Source organism: Rutidosis leptorrhynchoides, chromosome 7 (assembly GCF_046630445.1).
Source record: "Rutidosis leptorrhynchoides isolate AG116_Rl617_1_P2 chromosome 7, CSIRO_AGI_Rlap_v1, whole genome shotgun sequence".
NCBI classification, from domain to species: domain Eukaryota; kingdom Viridiplantae; phylum Streptophyta; class Magnoliopsida; order Asterales; family Asteraceae; genus Rutidosis; species Rutidosis leptorrhynchoides.
Window position 1 is genome coordinate 243713900 of NC_092339.1, and position 17514 is coordinate 243731413.

At 36.3% G+C, this 17514-nt stretch overlaps 1 protein-coding gene across 1 annotated transcript; it reads right to left on the reverse strand.

The window, feature by feature from the left end:
• Positions 1 to 1456: 1456 nt before the first annotated feature.
• LOC139859928 (mediator of RNA polymerase II transcription subunit 25-like) lies at positions 1457 to 11095 on the reverse strand. The gene is made up of 16 exons (XM_071848704.1): positions 10989 to 11095; positions 10718 to 10746; positions 10066 to 10122; positions 9582 to 9721; positions 9245 to 9433; positions 9086 to 9151; positions 8634 to 8844; positions 8453 to 8517; positions 7938 to 8324; positions 7391 to 7419; positions 7179 to 7247; positions 7002 to 7086; positions 6678 to 6764; positions 6436 to 6547; positions 4343 to 4561; positions 1457 to 1692 (listed from the first exon to the last, which is right to left on the reverse strand). The coding sequence occupies exons 1-16, from the start codon at positions 11093 to 11095 to the stop codon at positions 1457 to 1459; spliced, it is 2088 nt and encodes a 695-aa protein (XP_071704805.1).
• Positions 11096 to 17514: the final 6419 nt, after the last annotated feature.

Below are 17514 nucleotides of genomic sequence, written 5' to 3' on the forward strand. Positions count from 1 at the left end.
TTTTAGAAATTATTTTGAGTCAAATTTACTTTTGTTGACTTTTGCATATTAGTCTCGAGTATTAGGATTGTGGTACACTATGACTTGACCTAATTTATTAGACAAATATTGACCAACATATAATTATATATAATTAATTTAGGTTCGTGAATCCGAGGCCAACCTTGCACTTGTTCCATGACGTTATATGTATTTTTACTATGAAATACAGTATGGTGAGTTTCATTTGTCTTTTTACCCTTTATATTTTTGAGACTGAGAATACATGCGCTTTTATAAATGTTTGACGAAATAGACACAAGTAATTGAAACTACACTCTATGGTTGAATTATCGAAATCGAATATGCCCCTTTTTATTAAAGTCTGGTAATCTAAGAATTAGGGAACAGACACCCTAATTGACGCGAATCCTAAAGATAGATCTATTGGGCCTAACAAACCGCATCCAAAGTACCAGATGCTTTAGTACTTCGAAATTTATATCATGTTCGAAGGAGGATCCCAGAATGATAGGGGATATTCTTATATGTATCTAGTTAATGTCGATTACCAGGTGTTCACCATATGAATGATTATTTTTGTCTCTATGCATGGGACGTATATTTATGAGAACTGGAAATGAAATTCTTGTGGTCTATTAAAATGATGAAAATAAATGATTATGATAAACTAATGAACTCACCAACCTTTTGGTTGACACTTTAAAGCATGTTTATTCTCAGGTGTTAAAGAAATCTTCCGCTGTGCATTTGCTCATTTTAAAGATATTACTTGGAGTCTTTCATAGCATATTTCGAAGAACGTTGCATTCTAGTCATTGAGTTCATCAAAGATTATTATTAAATCAATTTATAGTTGGAGAGTGGATATTATGAAATGGTATGCATGCCTGTCAATTTTCGATGTAAAGAAAGATTGTCTTTTAAAAACGAATGCAATGTTTGTAAAATGTATCATATAGAGGTCAAATACCTCGCAATGTAATCAACTATTGTGAATCGTTTATAATGTATATGAACGGGTCCTTTCAGATTAGATGATCGAAGGCTGGCGTCAATATCAATCATGAAGATGCATTGAAATAGTAGAAACTGAAATGCTAGAAACTAAAATTAATTATGAAACTACAAACTAATACTGAAACTGAAATACTAGAAACTAAAATTAATTCTGAAACTACAAACTACAACACAATACTTCCATAGGTGATTACATCGGTTAGTTGAAAATGAAATACGACACAAATGCTATAAAAGTACAAATTAACATCAGTTTCAACATTTTTGCTTGACGTTTTGCGGTTTTGAGTGAACGTTCTAGATCTTTTTTGGACCTTAACAATTCTGGTATCACCTCAAGCGCCCTCTCAGACCATAGCGGATCAATCCAAATTTGTCGCTTTCTACAAAGTGCAGACATTAAGGTACAGAACCTACCACCACAAGCATAATATCGTCAACTGTACTGGTACTCATCAGTCAAGCAAGTTTTGAGAACCATCTTTGAAACACAAGATAGATAAAATTTCACAGGCAAAGTTTCCACTGGATCATAATGGTAATTATCAGCCATATTGTTGAAGTCATCTAGTGTTGTGATTGGTGGGGTAGTTATATAGAAGAATTTTTCCGAACAAAAAGCCATCATCTGTTTTCCCGCCAAAATTTTCCCACCAAAAGCAACTGGGCAGCCTGTCGAGCTTATCACAAAAAAAAAAAAAAAACACTCCCAAACACTCCGGTGATTTTGAGGTAAATCCAACCTAATCTTACTCCTATAACACTAACAAAGGTATGTTCTTCATTTATTTTTGTTAAATCGGATTTTTTTTGCTTATTTTTGTTAAATCCGAATTTTTATGCTTTAATTTGAGTTATTGCTATTAAATCCGAATTTTGTGTGTATGTTTTGAAGATTGTTGTGTGTGATATGTTTATGCTCATGAAGAACATGCTTTGAGTTATTGCTATTAATTAAATCCGAATTTTACTTATGTATGTTGATTATGTTTGTATAAGTATAAGTGTAAGTGTAAATGTTATTGTTTATGTTTATGTTTATGCTTATTGTTTTATGAACATTGTTAGATTTAGTGGTTAATTTCGGAATAGTTGTACCTTAGGTTCGAAATTAATCAATCCTATGGAATACCCATCCAAGGTTAATTTATTAGAAATTAACTTTGGAAGGTCCCTTTTTTTGGGACTGCTTTCTGTGTGTTTTGTTTCTTTTAGGATGTGGATGCGTATAACTTATTTACTAGTTACATAAATTTTGGTACACATTTTCCCTTTACTCCTACAAATATGCGTTTAATACGACATATTTGGGGAGTTTAGGGGAAATGCTGCCGAATTTTTGCTAACTATTAAATTAGTTGTGCGCATCCATAGTTGAGACAAAGCATTCAGAGAGTGGGTTAGGTTGCCTTCCATAGTTGGACCACCCGGCTTTGATTATACATATATTAAGTGTTTCTAATTTTAAAGTTTTTTGCTGTTTTAAACTTGATTTAATTAGGGAATATCTATGACGATTGATAAGAGGTGGACTACTATATATATGTGTTTCTTATATACAATCTTCTAATATATCTATTATTTTTTTTCGTAGAATTTCTTTATAATTGAAACTTGGCTAGAATCGGAGAGAGAACAACAAGTCCGAGCTGCTATTAACAAGATATCGGGGGATAGATGGAAAAACGCAAAAAGTAAACAACAAGGTTATTACAAAAACCTTGTAAACCAATTTCCTAATGATATTAATTTTATTCGTTCCTACCCACCACCGGACATTGAAGCCGAACTCTGGAATCCTTTTGTTGACTTGATGCTTAACGAAGAATACCAAAAGCGTTGTGAGCAAAATGCAAAAAAACTGGTCTTGTGTCCAATACCACAGTTTGCATGGAAGCAAATCGATAGTTAAACATTTGGTAAATTACTTAAACCTCCTTGTTTTTAATGTTTTACATAAATGATAAAATGTTAGAAAATATGTTATTTGATTTATATACTTTTAAGTTATTTTTTATGTGTTTGTAGAACGCGAATAAGGTAAAGCACAGTCCGGAACCTTTCGGTCCTATCAAAAATTACAAGCTCTTGTACAAACCCAAGGACGGAACCACGTGGACTAACGCTTTCAAACCAAAAAAGAACTACGTAAGTAATAAATTTTCATAGATTTTGGTGTACTACATATAAATATAAATATAAGTCAAATGGTATATATATATATATATATATATATATATATATATATATATATATATATATATATATATATATATATATATATATATATATGATATTAATATTTGTTTAATCTTGTAGAAACGAATGAAGGAATTGCTAAATGAACAACCGGGAAGAGACGAGACCGATATCATGGATGAAGTTTTGGGTGAGCGAACCGGACACCAACGCGGAGTGGGGCCAAAGTTACCAAAGTCGGCAAGTAATTCCGCATCTTCATCTTCTACCGGTCAGAGCCACCAACCACCAATGGAACCATACTACACGGCAAGTCAAATTGAACAAATCTTTCGTTTTAATAATCTTGTAGTCCCTCCCGATATTCAACCAAATTTTTTGTATCCTACCGGTACTTCCAATTCTAATACTCCGCGCCCGAGCCGTAACAATGATGATGATTTGTATGACGATCCATTTGCCAATTTGTAATTTGTTTTGGTGTGTTTGAAGACAAGTATCTTGTTGGGTGTTTTTCCGGTTGTTTCAAGACAATTATGTTAAGTTTAGTTGATTTGTAATGATATTAGTTGATTTGGTAGTTTTTCCGGATTTTAAAATGTATGGATAATTATTGTCGCATTTGGATATTTGTTTTAATGTTATTGTGGTATTTTGTGAAACTATAATCTTATTTATGTAGCAGGTTTGGATATTTGAAATGTGTCGTATCGAATACGGCTGGAAACAGCAGAAACGAATTGGTCCCGAAACAGCAGAGGGCTTTCCGGACGACTAGTCGTCCAGGAAGAGTCGTCCGGTTTTTTTTTCATTTTCTGTTATTAATAAATAATTAATAATAAATAATTAGTATTATTTTAATATTATTTCTTTTGGGACGATAAGTCGTCCCCAAAGGTCGTCCGGAAAAAGCATCCACGAAGGCTAGCGTTGAAAGTCAATGTGGGCCCCACCTTCCGTCCGGGAAAAAAAACTTGCCGTCCAGAAAAACTTTCCGGAACGAACCTTTCTGAACGACATATTCCGGACGATGTGTCGTCCGGAAAGACTTTCTGGGACGATTAATCGTCCGGTTGTGTCGTCCGGAAAGGTCTTTTTTCCATTAGTGTGGAGTTGAATACACCTCCGAAAACTTCTTCATTCAAAACGTCCACATCAGAAACAACCTCATTTTTGAAGCTAAAATTATCACCAAGCCACGCTGCTTTATTCAAGGCATGAACAAGATCTGGAGAGATAACGTCATCCATCACCCTACCAACAGACGAGAGGTCTCCCACCTCGTTAACCCATATGTAAGTTAAAGAATCAACCGATTCAATTTGGCTGGCATCACAGAATTCTTGGATATGTTTCACAAAAATGGACTCAATAAACACAAAGAACAACCTACCTTCTTTATATCATCCACCGAAGGGGTATTGGGACGTTTCAGGCATTGGGAGAGAGAACCTATTGAAAAATGGGATTTAGTTTAGGTACGTCAATTACTAAATTATCATTATTATGTCACATACAAAGAAGAGCAATATATAACCTAAATAAAAGCAACTCCATTCGTGTCTAATTTGACTAGAACCGTTTGATATCAAACAATTACAATAATAATATATTCAAAAGTTAATACATTTCGAGTTTCGACATGGTTATTACCCAAAAATGTATTACTGACTAAAGTATATCGAGCTTTGACATTGTCATCACCGTTTATATCGTCTTGCCTTTGTCGATTTCTAGATATTGTTCTTGTTGATCAAAGGGATCTTCATCTAAGTGTTGAGACATTCGCCCTATATTTTCTTCAACCTCAAAGTGATCAAATTCACCTTCTTCTCATTTGGTCTCAGTATTTGACTCGGTTGTTGGAGGTGATATCTCAGCTTGGTGTTCTTTTCTCATTATACAAGCTTCAACGTCTTTGCCTAATGGACATTCAAATGATGTCGCATGTTGTATCCTATCTATCTGTCCAAATAATCCTTCAAACATATACATACATCCACAGCTCAAGGGTAAGTCTTGACTTTCTATCCAATATAATTCGACCGCTAACAGAAAAGGCCGATTCGGATGCTATCGTCGAAGCTTGGACGGCTAATAAGTTATAAGCTAGAGCGACCAATATTGGATAGATGTCTTCTTTTGATTTCCACCAAGCAAAAGTGCCAAAGCTGTGAAATTGTTCTCTGAGTGATGGAGAATAGTACAAAGTTTGTAAGCTTGTAGTTTTTCAACTCGTTTGTGGGTGTCGATGTTCGTGCATGCTTCATAGTGTCTTTACGTTATAAAGGTTTATATTAAGGTCTCGGGGCCTTCGAGAAGACGATCCACTCTCATAATTTAAAAGCGTCATGTCTAAGAGTAGTACGACTTACAATTTCAGATCGCGGTTGTAGTCGATTCTTGATTATCTCCATAAGCCTTTGCTTGTCGAAGTGGTTGAACAGAAGCCCTTGTTAATGAAAAACTTGGTATAATATAACCGAGGGCTTTAGGATCGTATACAAAAATCGAACAATCTCAACCAAGTGTAGGTTGCGGTCCTTTACATATTTTTGTAAAATGTTTTCTTAGCGTAGTATTACCCGTGGTTGCAAGAAACTTCATACATCTCTTGCAACGATTTTTTTTTTCTGTATCATCTCTGATAAGGCACAAGTCGTAATGCAACCAAATTCGTTTAGCTCAGAAAAAAAAAAGGCACCAGACCGGATTGGTTTTTTTTATCAGGGTTTGATCCTAAAAAATATTCCGGTTTTGCACTAGCTGTTAGAACCGGTTCGGTTCTTGGATTCGGTTTCGGATCCTGTCAGAACCGGATATTGGATCTTGTCAGATCCACTTTCAGGCGGTTTTTTTCAGATCCGGATTTCATCCACACCACTAATGTTGGATACAAAAATAGAGTTGCAGATAACATTCTTTCTTATGGGAAATTATATCATCTTTTAAAGAACCTGCAACTTACATGTACAATGACAAGTTGAAGAAATATCGTCGGTCTTATCATATATGAAAGATAAATTTCTATTAATCATGTATTTTAACAACTATTAATAAGAAAAAGAACAATGGAAAAACTAGTCAACCACTGTACAAAACACTAATATAGTCTTAATTTGTCCATTTCAAAAATCAAGTTTCCCACAGTTCATGCTTTTGGCCCTAGTGAAGAATCTTTTCCCTGACCCACTGATTTGGTTTGGCTTCATGTACTCTCTTCTGTTTCCAACTTAACCTTTTGTTGCTCCTGCTGCTGTGATGAAGATGATGATGTTGGTGCTAGTTGTTGCGGCCTGGAAACTTTTGGATTAATGATCACCTTATCCTGAGACAAGCAGTTAAAAATAAGTAATAATTAATAATTAATATATGAATATAATATTATTTCTCCGTATATCATAATATATACAGAGAAAAAAATTGTTTTAAATAGCATTTAGAAAGATGAAGCTTACCCCGGGAAAAAGCATTCCGAGCAAGCGACATGATTTATCTGTTACAGCTAGCAGCAACATTTGCGACGGTAACCGTATAACTGTACACTGTGTTTTTATTGCAAGTTACAACAGTGTCAGCCGCAAATTCAAAATAGACATATAATAAATATTACAACTGGTTAAGCTTTTAGGTGAAGGACATGACAATGGAAGTGATACTTTCTACTTTTAAATTGACGTAAAAGCCAGTGATCAATATTAATTTAAAAATAATACACTTTTTTTTACTAAATATATATAAGAAAAAGAAGTTTCTGAAAGCTTAGGCTCCAGATTGTTTACAAGCTTCTTTTCTTGCAACTGTTGGAGAAATCCATGCTGATTCAGTGCTCGGAAAACAAGTATCTCTCCCTTTGGATGACATGGCCTGTAGAAAATGTTGATTGAGATGAAAATAAATAGCAATCAAACAAATGGAAGACACTATTAATTATGTATAAACGATAGATCAGATCATACTTGTTATTCATGTGTTCTTGAGATATAAGCCTATCAATTTGCAATTTCGATGGCCAATCTTCTGTAAGCCTGACACACACACAAATAATTATTGACAAAAATGCAGAACTTGTCACAAAAGGCCATGGTATATTTAAAAATATTTCTTGAATGAGTGTAAACAAACTCCATATTACGAGCACTTTTCGAATTGTTAGTGTGCAGATTCTTACTTTTCAGAAGTGGTTAAACTCCGGTATGCCTGTCACAAAAGATACGGCACAAGTTTGAGTTCAAACTTTGAAGTTCGATATTCATAAAAATGGATTAAAAGATTACGAATTACATGAAAAGTCAAAAAAAAGTAAACTTGAAGGATAATAATTCATATTCATATTCTGAAGGATAATAATTCATATTCATATTCATATTATAATAATAAGATGAAATAAAAAAAAGTGTGGTTTAGTACTTACTTCTAATTTGGTAATGAACACATTTGTGCCTTGTCGGTTACCGTACAAGCCCCCCTGTATCACGCATATCATTACATCATTCCAACTATCTGAAACAGTTGTAGTAATATGTAAAATAATTTTTTTTCTTATCTATCACGGTCCAAGATAATAGAACTGAAACTCTTGTATACATATTAGTTCTTTATAAATTTGTGTACCTTTTACTCCCTTCATCCCAGTTTCCACAACACTAACTTTGTTTGTTCTAAAATTATTGTCTACATGGAAAGCATAACTATTAAATGAAACCTCATGTCAATACCTCCCATGTTTTTGCATATTTTGAGGGTCCCGATCGCACTGCACTTGATGTTTGTTGTACTTCACGAGACACAGTATGAGTAGCCATAATTGTTCCAGTAGATTGTGGGCCCTGTGCAGTCCCTGCTGCTGATAGTGTTGTTGACCCAGTTTGAGAAACGGGTACGGATGATGTCATGTTGGATGTCTGTGAGGTCATAGGAGTTACACCAGTTGACGAATTCAGACGTTTGTGTGAGAGATTATTAAGAATATCAACATTTGCAGGAGCAGTAGGACACACGGGCTGTTGTATACCACTTACAACAGGTTTTATATCTTGCGAATTATCATTGCTAGATATCATCTTTTGAGAAATTGATGATGGTGAAGAAACTGTCCCAGGCTCCTGAACCATTAGTTTAAAAGTATAATTACTATGTCTAAATTACTGAAAAAACAATGAACAATGATAAATAATAACAGTGTTTAAATCCCATTATTAGTAAGTGTAAGATAGAGTTTAATGTGTCTTACAACTTTCACAGATATGAGACTCTTTTCCACAGATACTGATTGTTGATTCATCGGAGAGTCTTTGACTGCAAGATAGACAACTATTTAGTTAAACGTATTAAAAAAAAATTAAAAAAAATCTTTATTCCTAGGGTAAAACCGTAAAACTATATCATGGTTACATATAAAAAAGTAAGCAAACCTGGTGAAACAGATGTTGGAGGTTGCTCGTTGACTGGAGAATCTGAAGTAACATCATTTATCGTAGGGGTCTGATTTGAAGGGGATTTAGTTATCAGCAATGCTTTTAAATCAACACAATCCTCCATGAAGTTTTCTGAGATGAGGACTAGATGATGTGGATTTTTCACAATATCAATAGTAGGATCAGCTGTTGAAGGGTTTCTTTTTCCCTGCATCGTCAAACAAAAAAATCCGCAAATTTACCAAAGAAGTTTCACATAATGAGAATTACATGTTATTAACCAATCAAAATCAATTATATCTCTATCATAATTCTTTTCTTTTCTTCACCTTATTGGGCAACATCATTCTTTAAAAAAGTTTTTTTTTTTTTTTTTTTTTTTTTAAGAATATGTAGATATATCCTTTTTCCCGAGAGAAATAGTTAATTATGAAAAGAGAAGGGATTACCGCTTCGTAGATTGCTTTAAGTTTAGGAAGCTGCCTTGGACATATAACTGACAGAGAAACAAATGACTGCAAAAGAAAACAATGTTTATGATAAATATTAGCATAATATAATCATAATAAATGAACAGAGAACTCCATCAATGATACCATCAATGATACCTGGGGAAATGATTTAGCAACTGTCTCAGCTTCAGATAAATGGCTACCAAACTGGGCCTCACTCTTATTTGGTGGTCGATAAACAAGTGTAGGCAATGGATATGGATTACTTGCTGCAACAAGAATGCAATGCTTTTGAAGACTCTCCTCATTTTGCTGAGTTTGGCTCCCATTTGGTGAAGATAATATCTGGTTGTGATGGATATAGGAGTTGTTAGTAAACATTAAACACATCAGAAATGTAGACATTTGAGACAACAAAACTCTGCTGTACATGTGTAGTATTATTAAACTACAATCACAACATATGAAGAAAAGAAGATACGAATCGAAGCACAATGCATACCATTAGACTTTCAGAAAGTCCTTCAGCAATTGCAGCATCGCAGAAACCACCACCACTAAAGTGTATATCTGATAGCCACTCAAAGAAAAAGTCTAAATGTCTTGTCCAACTGCTGCGTTGTACCAAGCAAGCTGCATGAAGAAAAGATAACAACCGTAAGGACTGATAGATACACCAACATTAACAGGGGTGGAAGTTAGTGGTACAGGTGGGGGTACCTGCCCCACCTGCGAAAAAAAAATAATGTGTAATATTTTACTGTATAATTGCAGGGGTCGATTTTTTATTTTTTTTTACTATTCGCCCCACAAGTTATTATTTTCGCCCCCATGTTACGATTTACATGATTTACATGTTCCGACACGGAACATAGACATAGATTTAAAAAATATAAATAAACATATGTCACAAGATAATTAGGGTACCAAAATACACAAAAATTAACAAAAAAGTGTGAGGAAGCAAGTATACTCACGGCTGTAAGGTCCATGAGTGTTGAATATCACAAGAGCCAATTCAACATAAGGTCTAGCTGTATTCTGCATATTACGAAGTAAAAAAACAGCTCAACAATTAGTAGCAGTCTGCATATTGAAGATCTTGACAGCCGACTACAATTACGGAAGTTGAAGAATTAAGAATGCAGTGAAAAGTGAAGCGCCGGATATAATACTGACATTCAGTTAGTTACTTAATTAACATAAGAAAACATAATATTTACAAGAGTAAGATATAGAAGCAACAAGAAACACTTCAAATTATTTTCCACATGCATCTATCATCAAATGCTTACAAAACTGATCTCTGTATTCAACATGATGTTAGTAACATTTTGTACATGCTAATTAACTTAATTATAGAACACGTCTATATGTATTGCACAGATATTTCATCAGTTATTACATATATATATTACATATTACATATTACATTACATATACATTATACATAAAGCATTAATAAAAAAAAAAAAATGGGATTGGGCATGTAGAACCTTATTCCAAATGCCTTCATAGAAAACAATCAATTCTAATTAAATATTAGATATATGAATATATACATCAAATCATAATATACTCCATAAAAAACTGAACGAGGGTGATATAATTTCACACAATCAATAATGCTTACCGTAGCCTCATCACCACAAAACGACCTGCATGAATAAATAAAACATAAAGAGAAAACGTCAACTCAAATACTCTTATATTATACTTCAATACATAAGTAAATATTCAAATTAATATGTTCAATTGATAAAAATAACTTCTTTTAACTTGTTCAAAAACCTAATTCTGAATTCCGAATTTCTCGCTTAATTTTACACACCGAAACCCTACATTTTAAATAAATTAATAGAAATCTCAATTAATACAACAGATAGTGAATTACAACTACCTGATAAATTTTTCGAGATAATCGGAGAGAATGGTGCGCCAATGAAGACCTAAAGCGGCAGTTCCTTCAACAACTAACACAAGTTGCTTCTTCTGATCATCCGCCATCTGTTCGATAATTTTCAACGAAGATAAAGTTAAATTCACAGTTAGGGCTTTCCATTTGAGTGATCTGATTGTGAACTTTTACTTACAGTAACGATCAGTACGTGCTTCGACTCACAAAATCATGAATTGTAGGTTTCTTCTGGATCGATTTAGATAAGCACAAAGGTAAATCAAGCGTTTAGGTGGTGTGTATACGATTCTATTTATTGCTCGAATAATATGATTTCGATTTACTGAGGGTGGGAGGGGGTTTTATCATGCAATTGCAAGTTGCAGTGAAATAGAAATAGAAATTGAAAGGTGATATATATATATATATGGTAGGCAATGCTAATTTATCGATGATAGAAGATTGTTTTTGTATCAAGCCAATCAGCCCAAAAGCCCAACTATATCCGAGGGCTTCAATTTGACAACATGATCAGAAATTAAATTGTTACTATTAAGGAGATTTTTTATATTAATCCAAATATTCCACCTCCATTTTTACTACTTTCACTCAAAAATACTAAACTGCCCTTAATAATGTCTTATACAAATTGTTCTTATAATTTAAATGAAGGATATAATTGGAAAAAATGCATATAAAGATGGTGGAAGAATAAAATTCAAGTGTGGAAATATCACCTCCCTAAACTAGTTTACGAACACTCGCTTCACGCCGGGGGTTCGGTTTTCAATGTATTTTATTGCGTTTAGTTTGTAAAATTATTTCGTGGCTAACGATGATGTCGTTGAAGCGCAACTCGAGTCAAACTAAAAGGTATAATCCGTGAAAGATTTAAATGTTATTTTAAAGTAACAATATATGTGCATCTCCGCTAATGGTGTATCCTATCGTATACACGCATAAAAGGCATAATGGTTGCATAAAAGTAGAATCAGGAAGACTGAAAACAAAAGTTTTGTGGAATTATCCGTCCAGCGTTCTCCGTTGTACAGGCTGCTCCGTCATGTGTAAGCCCTGAAGGCCGCATAGCGTGTAAGCCCTGGTCGGAGAACGCCACTTTCAGCATAAATTTTGGATCACAAGTAACAGAACGTATCATCATCTGACACGTGTCCCCGAACAATCCGGTGGATCTAACACTATAAATAGACCCCTTGGGTCGTCATTTTACAGGGTTCGGACATTCTCATAAATTTGAGAGCAGAGACTTCATCTCTCTCTCTCTCTCTCTAGCACTTTCTCTCACTAGAAGTCATCCGGCTAGCACTTTACGCTCTACGGACGACAGATTGATTAAGCCACCCCACAAGTTTCTATACTTGTGAACCGGGTCTGCAGGGAGTATTTCCCAAGGGCAGACATCAATCGGCAACACTCGCCCACCTTAAGCTAGATTACTTCTAGTGTCGTGTTGGCACACTAAGCCTTACCTCATAAGGAAATAGGTGTTAACAATGGCGCCATCCACTAATGCAAAGAACACGCGAAACGGATAAGGAACAAAAATAACTGAAGCTCCATTTGTACTTGAAGCAGTCAACAATCCATTAACTGAAGACATGATAACTGTTGAAGATGTACCTATTCCGCCACCGGACGGTACAATTGAAGAAATAGTTGCTGAAACTACAGAAAGGCTTCAGCGTTTGGCAACTAATTCGGAGAAAAGGCCAGTAATTGAAGAAACAACAACCAAAAGTGCAGAAAGGCTTCCAAACCTTCTCACTAATCCAGAGAGGCGACCATTGATGTAACCACGACGATGTCCATCATTTATACCTTTTCGACGGATGGCGGATGGCAAAGACAAGCAAATCATGAAAAGGCAATCTGTATCAAAGTACAAGTTATCTAGACTACTTGATAAGCTGGGGAGTCTTATTGATGATTCTGAGGATGATAATGACTTGAGCTATATTAATAATGATTCTGACGATGAAATTGACAAAGATGAGTTCATGTATGAGAAGCAGGCAGTATTGCTTTTAAATGACATCCTTATGCAGACGGCTCCGGTAAAGTATAAGCAACGCTCCGGTCCGTGCTGTGGCTGTGGATAATTTTTTCGCTTTAATCACTGTAGAACAAGCTACAAAACCACCAGCTATGGCAGAATCCACTAAATGTTTTATTGATCGAATTGCTAACTATCCGTTGCCTAGAAATCTTGGCATACCGGCAATTGGAGTTTATGATGGTACAACAGATCCTGAGGATTTCCTCACTATGTTTGAAGGTGCAATGAGGTTGCAGCATTGGGATGATGAGGTAGCTTGTCATATGTTTCCAATGGTGCTGCAGAAAATGGCAAGGGAATGGTTTGCTAGCTTGCCGCCAAGAAGCATCACAAGTTATTTGGACCTCCGTGCAAAGTTTGTTATGCATTATCAAAATCTTCGAAGCTGTACTTTGACACATCTTGATGCACATGAGATCACAATGCATCACAATGAGTCCTTGAGTAATTTCATGAAGCGATACACACTTGAAGCACAGAAGATACCTGATTGTCCAGAATCTCGGCTAGTATCTGGCTTCATTTTCTGTTTGGATCAGCGACGGTTTAGTGCACTTGTCCATGCATTAAGGTATAACTTGCCAAAAACTCTGCATCAGGCGTTGGAAGTTGCACAGAAGCATGTTCGAGCCGGTGAGCGGGGGATGAACAAGTTTGATGGCAGCAGCAGCAGCAAACTGCACAACGGAGGGCGGTACTTTGACAGAAATCAGAGGAGGAACGACAATTTCAATGGTGGATGGAGAGGCAACAATCATCCAAATGGTTTTCATCACAACAGAAGGCCAATAGAGAAACATCCGTTGATAATGGCGCTGACTAAAACTCCGAAAGAGATTCTTTTCACTGAGCCAATCCGGACTACTTTCAATCCTCCAGCACCCATGGAAGAAAGAGAGGGTCCAAAAAGTGAACTATGGTGTGACTTTCATGAGGCATGGGGTCATGATACAGATAATTACAAATCTCTGATGAGAGAAATCATCGCAAAGATCAAAGCAGGAGAGTTAAATCACTTGTTGCCAGGAAAACAATATAGGAGAAATGATCCTCGCAGGAAATTTGGATGGCAAAAGAATGATGGTGGAAGAGGTCATCGAGGTGAGAACAGAAGAAGGGAAGAGCATGGTGGAAGAGATAACAGAAACCAGTACGGAGACCGAATCACGGAGCGTGAGTCAACTCCAGACGTTGTAATCAAAATGGTGTGGTTGAATGGAAGTCACTATGAGGATGGTGAGCAGTCGGATAACAATGTTGATAGCTGGAGGTATGCCCCAATCATTTTTCAACCAATTCAAAATTGAACCTTGTCCGTTCAGCCAGTGGTCATTTCAGCAGAAATTGCAAACAAGTTCATCAGCCATATCTACACAGATACAGGCAGTGAGGCTGACATCATTTATTGGCATTGTTTCAAGGCTTTTCCAAGGCATGTGCAGGTTAGAGCTAGGCGGACGAGTTTGAAGGTTTCAGGGCTAACAGGAATGCCAGTAAATGCAATGGGGCGAGTTCGTTTGGAGGTCGTTTAGGGAACATTTCCACTATTGAGAACCGAAACAATCGATTTCACTATTCTGGATGGCAACTCTCAATTTAATGTCCTTTTTGAACGGGTAGCGTTAGCTAAATTTGGAGCGATAACATCAACGTCTCATGCAGAGATCAGATTCCCAACTCCGAAATGGAGTAGCCGCCATACATTCACAGTATGTGGCACCAACAAGGGAACGATCCACATTTGCAAACTTACCAGAAGGCAATATGAATCAGAGAAGGCGTAATCAGTTGTTCAGGGAGGATGAGGTTCAGGAGTTCTTTATACCATGATTAAGTGTTCAGGCCGGACAGCGCTAGATACTTGGCGTTTGAAGAAACAAATTTCAGCATTTTATCAAGAACAAAATTTATCATTTCAATAAGAGTAGTTTGTTAGCATTTCTGAAGAACAAAATTTATCAATATACTGTAGACCATTATGGTCATCTTTACAGTGCCTATGTTTTCAATTGCATACACTAAACGTTCATGATGTACTAATTAGGCTTGATCCACCTAAATTCGTCATCAATTGTTTATGTATTGCACAGTACTGATCAATAAAATTTTATATTTTTCTTATGCAAAGTGCTGCCCGTGACAAATGTAAAACATTGCATTTATATCCTGCCCTCAGAAGGAGAGTATTTTTATACCTCCGATGGCGGAATCTTTTGTGCCGGCCAGCAAAGGCACAAGGGATCGGCTAGAAAACGTTAAAGTTTTACTAGAACGCACCGAGGCAAAATACAAAACTCAGATACTTGTCATGACAAACATTATAAAAAACTTACTTCACAGAACGAAAGAAGTTTATATTTTATTTGAAGGCTAAAAATATTACACAATTCTTCCTCATATATTTTATGACGGAGGGCGCATGACGGATAGGTAACTAACCCATCATTAATCTTCACACAATATTTCAAAGATTCTTCCTCATATACTTTATGACGGAAGGCGTATGCGGAAAGATTATTTTATAATCACTCTTTAAAAAACACTTCATAACTATTCCTTATTAATATGATGACGGAAAGCGTATAACAAACTACAAATGTCCTACTGAATGTTTGAAGGCATAATGTTTGCAAAGTGAATTTTTGATATGTTGCTCATTCAGCTGAAGTTAACAATGCAAAACATCCAAAAATGAATTACCTTAAACACTTTTCTAAGTGCTTTGCTCAGTTATACAATGTACATAACAAATTTATTATATGCTTCAGTGCATCACAGATTTGTTCTAAGCAGGAAACAACAAAATTATTGGAGCAAGTATGTAAGGAGACACAACCATTAAAGCAATACGTATTTATGGCATCCAAATTGTCAAAATTTATTACAAACGGTTGTTCATCAAACAGTTACAAATTTATGAAAATTCCACATTAAGCACATCCTCAGCAGACGAATGTTCTCTGCTGCATACTTCATCATACACGTCTATCTTCAGGTTAACCAACTTGTCCATTGCTTCATTGACCTTCTCCAGAGTTCCAGGAAGCATCAGATTAGTAATAGCAGCAGGGAGAGTCTGGTTTGGAGCAAGGTGTCTGGTCAATTATCTGTCACATCAGAAATAGCATGGGTGCGCATAGCATCAACATAATCATTGTAGGGGTCCCCAACAAGCTTGGACCCAAGAACCTTAGCTATCAGACCCAGTATACCCTTCTTAAGCTCATCAAAGTTACCCTCGCCTTCCTCCGCCCTCCGGAGAAGCTCAGCAGACTTTTCCTTCTCTGCACTCAGCTGCTTCTCCAGCTCACTCACTTTCACTTGCTCCTCCTCAAACTTTTTCTTTTCAGCATCCACCAACCTATCCTTCTCCTCTTGCAGAGCAACAACAACATCCCGAGCACTTTTCAGCTCAGCTTTTCTAGCCTTCAATATATTCTGAGCATCAGTCAAGGCACGCTCAGCATCAGCAGCTCTCTTGCGAGCATTTACACCTTGATCATTCTCAGTATGGGCAAAGGCAAGTATGGACTCCTGTTGCTTCTGCAGTTTCAGCACAGAATCCAGATGGTTGGTCAGCAATACATGAGCTGTAGCAGTTGATTCCCTGAGCTACTCAGAGCGGAGAGCAGTGAAATGGGATTTAAGCTCAGGGATAGCATAACCCTGCAGAAGAAAAATTTTATGGTTAATTTCAAGCAACTCACATAAACAAATTGCAAGCATATACATGCAGGAGGTTTTATCATTCATACTTGAAGAAGAGTTGAAAATTCTTTATCTTTAGTGGCAGAACTCTCAATAAATGCTTTCAGCGTGCTCACATGAGCAGGAACGGATGGCTCTTGAACATTGGAAGATGTGACAGCATCGTTAGTGGTACTAGGAGGAGGAGAATGATAAGCAGAATTGCCTTCCGGCCTCTCTTCATGGAATTCAGATTCCTCAAATGGAGTAAAGTTTGGGTCAGGAGTTTTCAGACCCTTATCTCCTTCACGTTCAAGGTTCTCCTCCGGCCTCTGCTCACCACCTTCAGTAGCCTTCCCTTGGCTATCGTCAGATTCTGCTAAAATTACTAACAGAAACAAATTAGCATTATGAACAAATATAACAGTTATAAGCAAAGACATGTGCATTATCAAGAAAGAGCAGAATGAACATACTTCTTCCGTGTTTCTGCTTTTGGCTCCCCTCAGTACTTTTTGCCCTCTTGGAGCCTATGCACTTCTTCCTTATCTTTTTAATTGGAGGAGGAGTGGGGTTTGTTTCACCCGTGATGTCAACCGAGCCTGATGTCTGCTGCTCGGCGGTGGTGGTGTCATCCACTGTCTGTTCAGTGTCTGTCTGTTCAGACCCAGACTCACTGTCAGAACTGCTAACAATGATTTCTTCACCTTTTTTAGCAGCAGCATCAGCAGCAGCCTTAGCCTCAGCTACAGCCCTCTCTGCCTC

Bases quoted from the DNA above. Each gene is read 5' to 3' on its own strand.
- LOC139859928 (XM_071848704.1), bottom strand. From the start codon at position 11,095: ATGGCGGATGATCAGAAGAAGCAACTTGTGTTAGTTGTTGAAGGAACT. The intron at 10,123-10,717 runs GCATTATTGATT...TGCAGAATACAG, and splicing joins TGGTGATGAGGCTACGGTAA to CTAGACCTTATGTTGAATTG. The intron at 7,420-7,937 runs GTATTGACATGA...CTTTTGTGACAG, and splicing joins AATATGCAAAAACATGGGAG to GCATACCGGAGTTTAACCAC.